At 49.0% G+C, this 14,481-nt stretch overlaps 1 protein-coding gene across 3 annotated transcripts in view; it reads right to left on the bottom strand.

The window, feature by feature from the left end:
* Positions 1-14,481, bottom strand: part of znf385c (zinc finger protein 385C) — a 121,336-nt gene that overhangs the window by 16,654 nt on the left and 90,201 nt on the right. For all 3 annotated transcript variants that reach the window (XM_035616580.2, XM_035616579.2, XM_035616583.2), the window contains one exon: positions 3,569-3,711. In XM_035616580.2, the coding sequence (XP_035472473.2) occupies positions 3,569-3,711 (143 nt within the window). The remainder of the gene's footprint in view (positions 1-3,568; positions 3,712-14,481) is intronic.

Genomic DNA, 14,481 nt, shown 5'->3' with positions numbered 1-14,481 from the left:
TGCCGGCTCCTATTAACCCTGTGCGCCGACAGTAAATCCAGCTTTAGCCTTGGTGTTTCTCTCCACACAGGCTCTGCAGGATATATTTGTTCTGCCTTGTTGTGACAAGCCTCACCGCAGCTGGCATTTTAATGCAGTTAAAATTCATTGTTATCTAAAACACGCGACTGTCAAATACATTTTATGAGCCCACATACAAGTGTTTCTGGATACTGCATTAGGGACTAATGCTCCGAAAAGACTGGGAGAGTGCCTGGATCGGCGTCCTATAACGAGCAGAGCTGGACGCCGATGGCTTCGTGAGACGGGTTGGAATTCCACGATGACAGCTGATCTCGTGGCGCCCCCCCCCCCCCCCCCCCCCCTCAGCATGGTATCGCGTTTAACAATCACCTTGGGTCTCCCCCGGGGTTGGCACAGGGCCTTGCACATGCCCATTCCTCTGCTCACATTGGGAGAGAAGTGTCGGGACCGGCCTCCCCCTGCACGGGGGGAGTCTGTTTACTTCAAGGTGAAGTGTGAGAGGGAACACTGAAGCCTCCATGCAGAAGGTATCTCTCTCCCTCAGGGCCGTACCTTTTGTTGATTTATTTTGGCCTCTTCTACATGACTCAACTGACTTCTCCACCTTCACCAGACAAAGTCTGACCATGGAAACAGAGCCCCCCCTCCCCCCGCCCCCCGCTCCTGTGGCCCCCGGTCCACCTTAGCAGGGCAGGCTGCACACAGCTGTTTGTTTTAGGAGTTGAAGAATGTGCCCATTGTCTGTCCGCGGCCATCCTGAACAGACCGACTATAAATGCATCCTTTGTCCGAGGCCCTCCGTGTTCCCCCGCCATCCGAGTGCAGACAGAAGTTATCTTGCGCAGGGGGGCTGAGTCCGTGATGGGATCTCAGGGCAGGTAGAGACAGGGAGGGAGGGAGGGAGGGAGGGAGGGAGAGCAGGAGGGGGTGGGGGGTGGAAGAAGGGACACCAGAGGACCTGAAGGATATTTAGTTCTGGAGACAGGTGCATTCATCTTTTCCGTACACATCCGGGACAACGTGTGCTTTATCGGGTCTTTGAGAACCCGAGGCTCCGCGTTGAAAGGACTCTGTGATTAATGCCACAGCTGCGCTGTCAGAGTGTGTGTTATGGAGGCTAATTATCTCCTCCCGGGACTGAAGAGACACTGATTTGATGTTATTTCCATGGTTATCATAATTTTCTGTATTCTGGCTGCGGTGGATTCCTCAACCTACCGCGAGTGGTATTCTGTTTGAATTTCCACTGCCCCTCTGTAAACACTGTTTCCTGTGAGCCAGCTTGCTGCATTCATTATTAATCGACTGCCTTCCCTTCTTCTACAGTAACTCTCACTAACACGACTTTATTTTTTAAACAAACATAATAGTCTGAAAACTAGGATTCCTGCCTCGTGGTTGTACGTCGCCGACAAGCAGTCAAGCTACAGTTTAAATCACTGACAGAAAATATGAGTTAAATTCCCCGTGTGAGGCAAATAACGCTTATTCTCATATGGCACAAAGTTGTCGCCATGGCAGCAGACAACGAATAAGCTCGTGACTGGCAGGATTCCTCGTCAACGCCACAGCGGTGCCCTTGAGCAAGGCCTTAACGCCAGCTGCTCCGGTGGCTGTTTGTTTGGTTTTTGTGGTTGAAACTACCCTGAATAATTAAAGGCTGGAAGAAAAAAAAGGGAAGTTACTGAAAAGAAGCAACAAATTCAAAAAAGGTGGATGCTTCACACACATCTCCAACCCGACAGCGTGGACTGTCTTTACCAAGATTATTGACGTCAATTCATTATCCAAGGATATGGGAAATATGGTCAAAAATCTTTTTCTTTATTGCTTTATAAAGAAAAAGATTTTTTCCTCCCTTCTGTTCCTGACTTAGGCCGTTGAATAACGGCCTTTAAAGAGTCTTTGGAGCACAGTGAAGTTGACTTTTGACTTCTACTCAGATGAGAAATGTGGGAAAGAGAAGATGGGGCTGTTCAAACCAGGGACTCTCTGCTTGGTGCATTCACCCCCTTGTGGTACCCGTCCGGGTTAGGGTTAGGGTCACCCCCCCCCCAACATTATTTCTATCAGTCAGCACAAAGGTTTAAACTGAGCTGTGAGGCGGTTTGAGAAAAGAAAGCAATTTTCCCATTGAGACATAACCACGACACAGACAAAACACTGACCACAGACTCGCCTCCGCCACTAACACAAATACACGATGGGTTGTTCGAGGAGCGATTGTTTTCCGAGCTGCCTTTGCTGCTGGGCATTCTCAATCCTCCGCAGGGCAGCACGGTCCACCTCACGGCCCCAGACGCAGTTGGTGGCTGAACAAATGAATACACCGCACTGTTCATATAGCTACTTGCGCACACACAGCACACGTTTATGTCTCATCCACCCCCTCAAACACATCCTCCACTGCAGGACACCAGCCAGCCAGATGTCTCTCTCTTTCTCCAACTCACTCTCTCATCCTCCCTTTTTTCGCTTGGTTCAAAGAATGTGTAAAGTGTATGCTGGAGCAAAAGCTCCGGCTTATGTTTCATTTACAGTCCACAGAACTGGAAATGGTTTCACAGTGTGCGATAAGGGAAGTGAACACACACACATACACACAAAGTGTAACACTCGGATCAAAGAAATCGAAAGTGTCTTCACACACACACACACACACACACACACACACACACACACATATATATATATATATATATATATATAAGGACAATGGGTATAGAGTGCAGGTAGGTAAAGGATCAAAGACACTAGCTTTTTAATTCCAAGCACCGCAGCAAAAATAAGCGTCAGAGCCGAGGTGCTCGGAAAAACCCAGACGGTTTGTTGCTGACGCCTCGAAACAAAGTAATAACGGTCTCATCTACAGAGATGCTGATACCGAGGCGACCGCAACAATGCGGAGAGGTGAAACGATGCTTGAATAAAGATTAGCACCCCCCGAGCCCGAGGTAAGCCCTCTGCGCAGTACAGCGGGATGAGGTCTGGCGGGGGGAGATAACGATATAGTGAATTACAGGGGGGCTAGCATTAAGGACACAATTTTATAGACCTGTCTTTTCTTTATACCACTCGCCGATGTAAAAACCATTCAACCAGCGTGAGGTGACACAGAATTTATGAAGTATGTGGATCATAACCCCGACCCATACACCACAAGAGGCCCCTGCAGCCGCAGAGTACACAATATCGCTAATAAGTCTGCAAGGGGCCTTTAATAATCAAAAGGTGCGTTATAGATTCTTCCCTTTAATACCCTCTGCCTCAAATTTTCCAAACAAATTGCATTTTCAAGGAGTGCACAAGACGAGAATGCTAAATAACATTTTTCTCACCAAACAGTATAATCACAACATTTCTTTCCCGCCGTGAGACGAGTCACCTCTTCACATGGTGTTTTACATGGAGCTAAATAAGGTACCTCACTATTTGCAGGCCGTTTTGGGGTCGGCTGGGGACCTTTATTGTTGAGATTTGTCGTTGCTAAAAGTTATAGATTCATTGGTTCCACTTTCATGATATCAGAGCCGCCGGAACTCACCGTGTTGAAGTTGGGGAAGAGGCTGAGGGGGGAGGAGCCATTGAGTCTGAAGGGCAGGAGGTGTTTGAGGTCGAGCTGAGGCTGCAGAGGTCGTCCTGGGACGGGGAGGGAGGCGAGGAGGGAGCTACCCTGGGCCGACGTACCTGGACAAAACAAAGAGATAGTGATGTTAGGAGAAACAATAAGAAACAAAAGTCAACGTTAACATGTGGGGGCGGCTCTTCTGCCCCCGTGTGCCTGTAGGAGTGGACCTGCACGGAGGCCCGACTTTGATTTATTTCATGCCAGAGGCACCATTACCCCTCCAGCTGACACCCAGCACACGTTGTACAACTCTGTATGTGCGTGTTGGTGCGTGTGCGCGGGCATGTGATTGTATATGGGACAAAAAACAGCATGTTTACATAAGTGTGCGATACTGTTTTTATGCAGACGGTAGATTCATGTGTTCTGGGGCGATGGGCAATTTTACTGGAGACTTAATATGCACATTACCCCGACTGCTCCCCAAGGACATGCACCTGCCCTGTCACACACACACACACACACACACACACACGCACGTCATTTAATTACTGATGTATTGGCTGAGGAAAGGTGCCCCCGCGCAAAAATGGAAGATGGGAGATATCGGATTTCAAATGGACCAGGGATGAAGAGATTTCTAATTTTCCACCTGGCTGCATTTCACTGGACCCGTGCGCTCGGCGGTGCACAGGCACTTACCCCAGTGCCAGGATCAATCATCAGTGTCAGCTGCAGGTCACCGAGGCCACCGCCATTGTACGCCCATCGTGCAGGAACTCCTCTCGCAAGCACACACACACACACACACACACACACACACTGTGAGGCGGGTTACGTTTGTGTGTGATAATGCACACCACAAAAACAAAAAGAAGCAATCACTGGCCTAACAATAAGCATCTTAGAAAGAAAGAGAAGGAATTGACCAAAAAACAGCAGGTGGAGGATTTGAAAAGAAAAATAGCCGTAGTCACGGAGAAAATACATCCATACCCGGGAGAGCATCGTCCACTACTCTGTTTACCTTCAGCACAATTTTGTTGTTGCAATAAAATGACCTTATCACCATGGCAACACGGCAGAATTCAATACTCCCAAGTCTCAGAAACATTTAACATCAAATGATCAGCCGAGTTGTGCTTGAAATTCAGAGAAAGACAAAGGTGGAGAAATGACAGAGGTGGACGATGCTGAAAACACATCCACAAATACTGGATTATGTTAAATGTCTCATTCATTAATTATTCACTTCATTCGCTGAAACACTTTGTTACGGTTAAGACACCGTGTAGGTCTGCGACATGAACTAAAACTCCTGCACGGGAACCAATCATGCTGTCAACCCGTCTATTTTATAATTATCATCATTTTCTATTATTGTTGTTTGCCTTGTTACAGAGCAGGACACACTCCTTTCTCGCCTGTGCTCTGAACATAACTCCTCGAGAGCCGGCACATGGCTGATTGAGTCACTGAGCTATTCCACTTACAGTTCACCTACAGACTGCTCAAACGCACTCAACAAAATAAGAGAAACTTTTATAAATGACGCGGGGCGATTGCTCTGTGAAATTTTCTGGTGTTTTTATTTTTTTCCTTTTTCTTTTGTTGTGGTGTCTTTGGTTGTGATTTTTTTTTCTTTTTCTCAGGACCATAGTTTCAAGGTTGTGGTGTGATGATGATGATGATGATGATGCTATTTTATGGCCTGTGTGAAGCGCACGGCACAACACAGTGACAGATGTGGAAATCTGTCAGATGTCTGCGCCTTGGCTTTTTTTTTGTGGCTTGGCAGGAGCGGCAGCCATGATGTGGGGTGTGTGTGTGTGTGTGGTTTGGTTGGTGGGTGGGCGAGGGAGGGGGGCATATGCTCCTGAGCCTTGGTCTGCGGCCTGATGCCTTTTACCATGTGTGGGCTCCCCTCTGCTGTCTGTCTGACACCGAGGGAGAGGCAGTGCAGGACGGACACAGCCTACAGACACGTGGGCAGCAGCCGGCGGGAGATCGTTCACACACACACACACACACACACACACACACACACACACACACACACACACACACACACACACACACACACACACACACACACAGAGAAATAAACGGAGAAGCCGAGTCTACTCCCGGAAAGGCTATCAGAGGGAGAAGCTGGGCTTGAAGGGAGAACAGTTATCAGCTGATAGTGCCTCCTAACCTATCTGTGACTCCCTAGGCAGCTTATTAAATCAGGGCCTGGCTGTTTGCCTCCTTGGATGATAACGGTGCCGAGGAGGAGGCCCGGCCCCGGATCCAGGTATGTACGGCATCGAGCGACGGAGTGTGTGCACACACACACACACACACACACACACACACACACACACACACACACACACACACACACACACACACACACACACGTATACAAACAGAGCTGCCTTCGCACCTCTGAAAACAAATAGCTCCCAGGACGCAAGCAAACATATAGTGAGCCTTCATCCCTCACTCCTCTTCCGCTATCACCGAATTAGCTGTTCAACCCTTTAGTCCGTCTACTGTAATTCTCCTGTCATCACTTCAGTGCTCCCTTGGGTCTTTGACAAATTCCTTTTTCTCACAACTAAATAGCCCCCGCGCTCTGCATATGCCTGCAAACTGCCGCTGAGCGGCACAGGGAAAGGGAGCGGGTCGAGGGGGAAGTCAATATAAACACAGTCACGCAACATGCACACACAAAACACAGAATAACACAAGGTTTAATTTTTCTACACTTGTTGTATTTGCGTCTAGTAGGAGTACACGTTAAAGCAAACAAACATTAAAGTGAGATGCTTGTGTTTTTATGTGTACGGCAGATGGCGGTTTTAATTTTGCCTGCGGCCTCTGATAACCTTCTACCACACTGTTGTGTTCCGCAAATGTAATGTTGTTTGTGTGTGTGTGTGTGTGTGTGTGTGTGTGTGTGTGTGGGCACATATGTTTTCATGTGGTTATGAGCACATTCTGTCCAGAGTCATGTGTGCGTCAAGGCTCAAATTTATGTTCGCCTCAGTTGTGGACCACGGTCCGGACCACTGGCTGTTGAGGCAAAGCCTGAAACCAAATATCCAGCCTCTCTCTCTCTCTCTATCTCTCTCTTTCTCCCTGATGACTTTGCAAACAGATCAGACTGTCTCCGCTCCTCCGACCCCAGGCAGGCCTCCTCCTCCTCCTCCTCCTCCTCCTCCGCAAACCACCACAACAACGTATTCCTCCCTCTCATGACTCACTGGGCAGGGTTACACAACAGCCACAGTCACATCGCATCTCCTCGGCTGTGTATGTTTGTGAACGGCTGGTGCGTCCAAGCCGTGGAATTCAAACATCGATTCGTCAATTATTGTCCACTTGCTCTTCGGAGAAAATAATGGATTCCAAGAACACACACAAGCAAACGCACTGGGCCTTCCCTCCTCCCTCCTCACTCCCCTCTCCGCCACCACAGAATGAGCTGTGCAGCCCCGTAGTCCTCCTACTGTAATTCCCATGTCATCACTCCAGTGTTCATTTAGGGTTTCTGACAAGTTGCCTTTCCTCACCTCTAAATACTCCCCCGACCCGCCACCGTGTGCTCCGTGCATATCCCTGCAGCCGAACGGCGGAGGACGGGGGAGAGGGAGAAGGGTCGGGGAGGAGACAGAAAAGCGCCTTTTCTATTTGCGGCCCGGTGTAATTATGTGGGATAGACGCTGGCACAGCAGGGTCTTAAGACCTGTCGCAGTCCAGCCTCCCACAGACAGCCAACGATTTGACATGGAATGAAGCTACTTTGTGCCACGTGAGGAAGACTGAACAATTGGTGATCAACAGAGGTGACTCGAGGGTCGGCTCGGGCCTCTGGTCGGCTTTCTAGAGAAGCGTAGCGTACAGGGCCAACAAGTCCTCCAAGTCATACGACGAGTACCACGACTACTTTACAGAACATAAGCAAATCCATATAAAGGTTGTTTTTTCTTCTTAAACCTCCCGAGCTGCCTGCAAAGTCATCGGGGCCGCAGCAGCTCAACACTGCAGACCCTTTGAAAGGGCGACCGTGAAGAAGCGAGCTACACTGTGCGAGTGCGACGCAAAGATGAGCCGATATGGGGCGAGAGCACGAGTGCCTGCACAACGAGTTTTCCAATTACCTATCTCAACCGTACGCGAGGTGCGTCGCTCCCTCTGCGGCGGTAATCTTAATAATATCCTGTCGTGTGTGATGTGCCATTATTTTCTCGCTGTGGTGTTGTGCATGATTGAGATTAGCGAGAGCAATATCTGCGAGGACCAGATTTACAAATCCGTCAGGGTTTTTATGACCAGAACTGGAGCCTGACCCCCATCTTAAGGCATATTCTTCTGCAGGTCGGCTCTGATAGCATGTCGGGTGGGCGCAGATCATAAAAACACATCACTAATTCACAGACCTCTCCTCAATCTGATCGGATGCCTGCACTGGTCGGGTGGCAAAGAAAAACATCGTGCGCCGAGTCGAGAACTAAATCTCACAAGACTGAGCTGCCGAGATGTATTCTGACTTTGCGAAGCGACAAACTCAGAACGGCCCAGCGGCGTACTCTCTTCCCCCTCTACTCCACATTCATGAGCCGCAGAGAATGAAATCACAAGGACGTGGCAGTAACGCTGCGAGCGGTGCACCCTCACGGACCCCTGAGGATCCCCATGACGTTGGATATGGTGTTCGTACAAAGAGACGAGAGAGAAGAAGCAGCTGCCTGGTGAGGTAAACAACGTACCAGACTACGCTTGCTCCTAAGTCCTTGGACAACCACCAACAGAAAGGGAAGTCTCGGAGGAAGAATGACTTTCATTATGCAGTTTCCTACAGAGCCTGACAGCAAAATAAAACATGATAAGAATCCTTTGTGTGAGAACACTTTAACAAAACCCCACCAGAGACGACAGCTTTGTCTCGGGTTTTGTGTTTTTCTTTATAGAGACAAGTGACTATAGGATGACTGGGGTAAGAGCTGGAGTCTTTGTTGATCTCTGCAGAATTTGCGGGCGGTGTGCGCGGCGCCCCCCCGCTGCTCGGCTGCGGCCGCCTGCTGAGCAACAGTTGCACTGACAGTTAAACCTTTGCCATCAGGCTTCCGATCTGATTAGCCGGCTGTGACAATGAATTTTCCACGCATCTAAACTTGAACGTTCGCTGCGTGCGGAAACTGCTGACTGCCGGAACGATGGGCAACAAAAGTGCAGGCACGACACGAGCAGAATTACCCGGCGCCGTGTGGACGACTCCCTTTTTCGTCAGCTGCCAAGCAACGCGCACATCGACCTCTCTTCCTTTCAATGATGTTTAGCACGGCCCTCGTATGCCGGTCAGGGAGTTTAGCCGTCACAAATGTGCACACTGTGGCGGTCCTGACGCGCACATTCAGAGTCATAACTCTGTGTTGCTCATCGTGCATCTGCCACGCTGTTGCCACACTGTTTTAGCATCCCCCCCCGCCCCCCCCAGTCGCTGTGCAAACCTCCCAGCAGCCGCTGCACCGCCTCAGACCCGGGGCTGATGGGACTGGATGTGACAGCGCAGGCAAGAGTCGGCAACTACAACTTTTCCGCATAAATACAGAGCTGCAGTTTTTGAGTTAAAATAACCAACAGCTTGGGTTTTGAAGGAAGCGACGCAGACAAATGGCTCACGAGCTCCACCTGGAAATTGAAATTGGCCTCGTGGTATATTTGAGGCTCAGAGCCGTTGGAGGGAATGACATGACATTACACTGCCTCTGGATGTCTGGATCTACTCCTCCGAGAGAAGGAGAGGGAGAGAAATGTTACTCAAAATAGCCAATTAGCATCTGCCTGATCAGGGGGAGGTGTGAGGGCCACCGTGGGAACCCTTACGGCGCGGACGGAGAACATTAACCTCAATCACTTTTAATTAAAAAAAGACGCTTGTGATTCCTCTCAATCCCCAGCCGTTCCTCGCTCACTTCTATTCCCCCCCCCCTTTGAGGAAGATGAAAATCAGCAAAACCTGACTTAAGACGGGCTGTGTGACGGCCTGATTAGATGAAACCTTCAATCAAAACCCTGAATTAAGCCGATTTGATGAGTTTTGGTCGCATCAAACGGGCAGAAATGCACGTTTATCTACAGACGCAGATACGATCTCATCCCGATTCACATGGCGCGAGACAAACGCACGAGGAGAGTCGCCTAAATAAATGTAGGATTCCTGCTTATTTCGCATTCAAATTGACCTTTTTGGAGGCTTGGGGCCACTTCTGCCGTTCCATGAGAGACTATTTTCAAAAGCACGCAATTGAAACATTTCTACAAAGAGCCCTTTCATTTAATGCCCCATCCTTCCCCTCTCTCATTTCTTCACCTTTTCCTTAAAGCCCTTTTTTAAATTTGTTTATTTGAATTAGATTTTCCTTTTTTTCTGGGTCACTCGGCATGCCGTACCGGCTGCACAGCGACTCTATATTGTGTACTGGAGTGTGTGAGTTGATGAGAGTGTGTGTGTGTGCCACATGTGACAACTTGCACTGTGCGCGCGGCAGGCGGATACAGTTTTATGCCGTGAATATGTGCAAGGAATATTTGAGCAGGAGCGGCGCTTCAACTTCACCCCGTCTGATGCCTGAACAGTTGATGTGACTGAGCACAGTTTCTTTCCATCTCCAGTTTGTGTGTCCGTGTAAAAGGAAAGGAGATCATATTTTCTCATAAGGAGGTCAAGATTTTCTCTTACGAGGATTATATTTAATCCAAGCGGAGTTATTTCCTCTTATAATAATCTCCCGTATGTAGTTTTGCCCTCTCTTTTTTTGCCTTCCTTGCCCTGGATTGCAGGAGGTGGCGGCTCCATGTGGCCTGATTATACGCACGGCTAAGTTTGACCCACTATGACGGAGAATAGAGCGCTCTCAGGAAGGACGGAGGACTCCATGACTCTTCTTTCACATGCAATTTTGGAGAAAATGTACAGAGTCGGACACCGAATCCGTTCACTTCACGTCTCTGTCGAGCCTGGAACCTCACGTCCGCCCAGTCGAGCTTCTTCTCTCCGGCTCGCCGGGGGTAAAGTTACATCTCCGAGGTTGTTTCAGTGCGTCGTTGATGACAAGAACACACAATGAAAACTGGGGACCGGATTTATACAGATTTAGAATTCAACAAAGTCCTTACACTGTGGATAAAGGTGTATCCAGAGGCTGATTTAAAGCTAATAATTAAAAACAAGACCAGATAATGAGGTTTAAATAAAATCAATATACAGCCTCTTGTCTCAGATATCAACCCTTAGCTGGGTTCCTGGCATTGACAAACAACAAGGTTAGGGCTTAAATTCAATTATGAGAAGTACAATGAGAAGCAAGTGAGGTTACTGCAGAGTGAGCCTTTAATTATCTTTGTTTAATCATCTGTAATCCGTCTCGTTTCTTTACAGCTACAGCTTTCTTTTCTTTTTTAGGTAAGAAACAATGTGAGGTTTCCGTCTAGAAGCAGGCTTGAGCAAATGATTTCCGCGGCGCGCCTGGACGCACGGCTCAGCAGTGAGTCGCGGCAGTCCCGTGGTGGTAACAGGACCTCGTGGAGATGCTTCTTCTCCCAGGGAGTGTCTGTAATGAGTTCTGTCAGGCAGGCGGCGAGCAGCGCATTGCTACCGAGCCCAACCTGAGCCGAGGCAAAAGCCCATCTGTCAAGAAGGGACGATAAGCCCGGAGCCATCCAGAAACAAATTGCTCAGCTTCCCCACTGCGAGGCGCCTGTATGGGCGGGCAACAGTGGTGCCACCGCTTCCCGAATGCTCCCCGGGAAAAAGGAAGTAAAAAAAAAAAAAAGGAGGTAGAAAAAGGGAAATATCAAACACATTAATCTATGCAGATGGTGCCGGTGGCCCGTCATCACTCTGCAGCAGCTGTAACGCAGAACTTCAGCGCGCAATAAACAGCAGAAAGAGGTAAAAAGTCAGAAAAGTCTTTTTCTTCTTCTTCTCCTCCTGCTTTCAAGCCTCAGGGCGAGCAGCTTTCATAACGATGACAGCTGTTGGACCCTTCTCTATTAGTGCTAACCAAATCCATTTTACAACACAGATGATGTCGAAAAAGGGAAATTATCAAGGGCCAAATATGACGAACAGTTTCAACATCTGCTTCAGGGAGCTAATGGTGCGGCCTCATCTCCGTCGTCATCATCAGGCCTCGCACTACCACGCAAAAAAAAAGTCAGAATAAACTAATTGAAAGTTGTGGCATGCCCACACGTACACAGAAACCCCGGGGCTGGGAGTTGGGCGTGATTGACAGGAACTTAGATGAGGTTCATTTCCTCGGCAAATTGAGTCATTTGCGGAAGTGGCATTAAGTGCGACATCGCTTTTTACATGAATAAATATCAGGCTGGTCAACCAAGCGTCGCACAGCCATCATGCCAACTGTGACAGCCCATTAGAAATTGATTAGATACGGTGGCCGGGCAGGGGCCGCTTGGATCCTGTTTCGAGGGAAAAGGAGGATGCAGCAGTTTACGGGAGGAAAATAAGCACGCGACAGGAAGGTGAGGTTGCTTTCTAATTTTAGCTTCGCTCAGCTGACGAGATGAGAGGAGCGAGAGATGAAAACAGTCGCCGGGACACGGAGGAGGCAGACACAAAGGTGCTTATGAGGCTGTGACGAATGTGAAACGAAAATGAAGTTGTGTTGAAGGCGGTGAGAGCATCCTCTCGTGTGTTTCTCACCAGAGACGACGAGACGCACACACACACACACACACACACACACACACACACACACACACACACACACACACACACACACGGTGGGGAGAAGCTCTTAACAATTAATGACTCATTTACACAGTTGCAAATAGTCTGACATCCTTCGGTATTGCAGTCGGGACCATTTGCTTTATTTATACAAACGACACCAGCAAACTGCTTGCACAGAGAATTGCAATGTACATTACTTGTGTATTATTACGTTCAGTGTTATGCAAAGTAGCTCCTGCTAAGCAAGCTGTATTCGCAGCAAACCAGTAAATTGCCTTTGTGTGTGTGCCTTTAAATAGCCCGCTGATGGTCTTCCTCCGCTCCACCTGAATAAGTTGTTTTTTTTCTTCCACAAAAATGTCTCTTCCCTGCCTCGCTCCCCTAATTCCAGGTTCTTTGTTTTAGACTTGTCTTATTATAACAAACCTAATTTCCGTTCCGCTCTCAGGCACGTGTCTGTGGCCAATTAAAAGCTCTTAATGGAAATGTGTACTGGCTATAAAAAAAAAGGGCAAAGCTTTCCTGTCCTAGCTGTAGGGGCCAAATATTCTTTTTCCTTGGCTACCTTTTAACACATTGGGGGGAAGTGGGAGACAGGTCGTATATCATTTGGGCAACAGAATTGCAGTTACACGAGAGTTATGGCATAGGAACGACTGTGGTAATAAAACTCCTTCAGCTGTGAAGGTTAGCACAGTGGCACGGCATAAATTAGCTCACATTCTATAACGGAGATAACGCGCCGAGAAAAAAACAAACACAGTCGCCATTCAAAAGATAATTTTAATTAGCCACGTAGGCTTATGAAATCCGGACTGACATCTTTTGTTGACTGAGAGCAAAAATGGAGGAACAGCTCATCAAAAGAATTAACCCTCGAGTGCCCGTGCTCTGGTTATGAAGTTGGCCGGAGGACGTGCCAATGTTAAAAACCAATTACCCCTTGGTCGCTTTTTAAACGGCCCTCTCTCTCCCTCGATCAGCAGCGGCCCGGGGAAATGAACGAGCTAATTTTGCCCAACCTGGGCCGTAATTGTTTCAAATCAGCCTCATGCCTCGCCGTCGCTGCCAGAATAATTGCTCGCGAGCCGGAGAAGATTAATCTACAGAAGCACATCTGTGGGACTTAATTTACGTGTCGCGGTGCCATGCCTCGTGGATCCATTAGACTCGTTTGCTTTTCAATCCTGTGCAGCATATGCAGCTAAACAAAGGTGAGGCGACGGTGGGCGAACGCAGAGGGGGAAAGGCAAACACGATGGACAAACCGCTCCGTGCTCAAACATGGCACACGTCACCCAGCGAAGCCGGCGTCCCACTAACCGACGACCGCGTCTCTTCATCACGTCCACCTCTAATCACCTGCTCCTGGGGGAGAAGAGTCCGGCTCAGACGCAGTCAACTAAACTCCTTACAAGAGGAGCAAGAGTGTCATCCTGCGCCAAGCGACGGCCTCCGATCAGCGGGCGGCTGAGAAATCGGCCATTTGGATTTGGTGAGACACTTCTTTGGGTTCTGAGAGCGGACGGGCCCGTTCCACGAGCTCTCCGAAGAGAAACAGCTGCAAGCTGCAAATTGGAAAAGCTTTTGTGAGACGCCGCGCTGCCCTTTGTTGTCTCCTTCCCACTCTCCTCAGAGTGCTGGCATGCAGATGTCTCCTCTCATTCCTCATGTGTAATTACAAAGACGGGAGAGCGGCATGAAAGGACGATTCTTTATACGAGGCGTCGTACCGCGGGGCTGCACATCGGAGTCGGGCGGCCGACGTGCGTTTTAAAACTTCACAGCGAAGGATTTAGCACCTCGGCCGCCTGCCACTGCTGCCCACTTCCTCGCTCCCCTGCCAAACCCCTTGCCTACACAACACACAGGGTAACGTGGTTGAAAGATAATCAGTGTCCCCTCCCATGGGGGTGTTATACATGGACACCTTCCACTCCGACTTGGGCTCTGCCCGGGTGCAAAGAGGAGACGCGGGGCTGAGGCAGATAAGGATTCTTATCAGAGTCTGTGCAGGTGTTTGGTGGAGCGAGGCCGTAACAGGATTCTGAAGTTACTGTTGGCCAGCAGGATTTCACAAGAAGCACAGAGGGAGGGACGGGTGGAGGTGGGGGTGGGAGTTGTGTGTGTGTGCCATCGG

Source organism: Scophthalmus maximus, chromosome 17, assembly GCF_022379125.1.
Source record: "Scophthalmus maximus strain ysfricsl-2021 chromosome 17, ASM2237912v1, whole genome shotgun sequence".
NCBI lineage: Eukaryota > Metazoa > Chordata > Actinopteri > Pleuronectiformes > Scophthalmidae > Scophthalmus > Scophthalmus maximus.
This window is presented reverse-complemented; position numbering and strand designations above follow the sequence as displayed.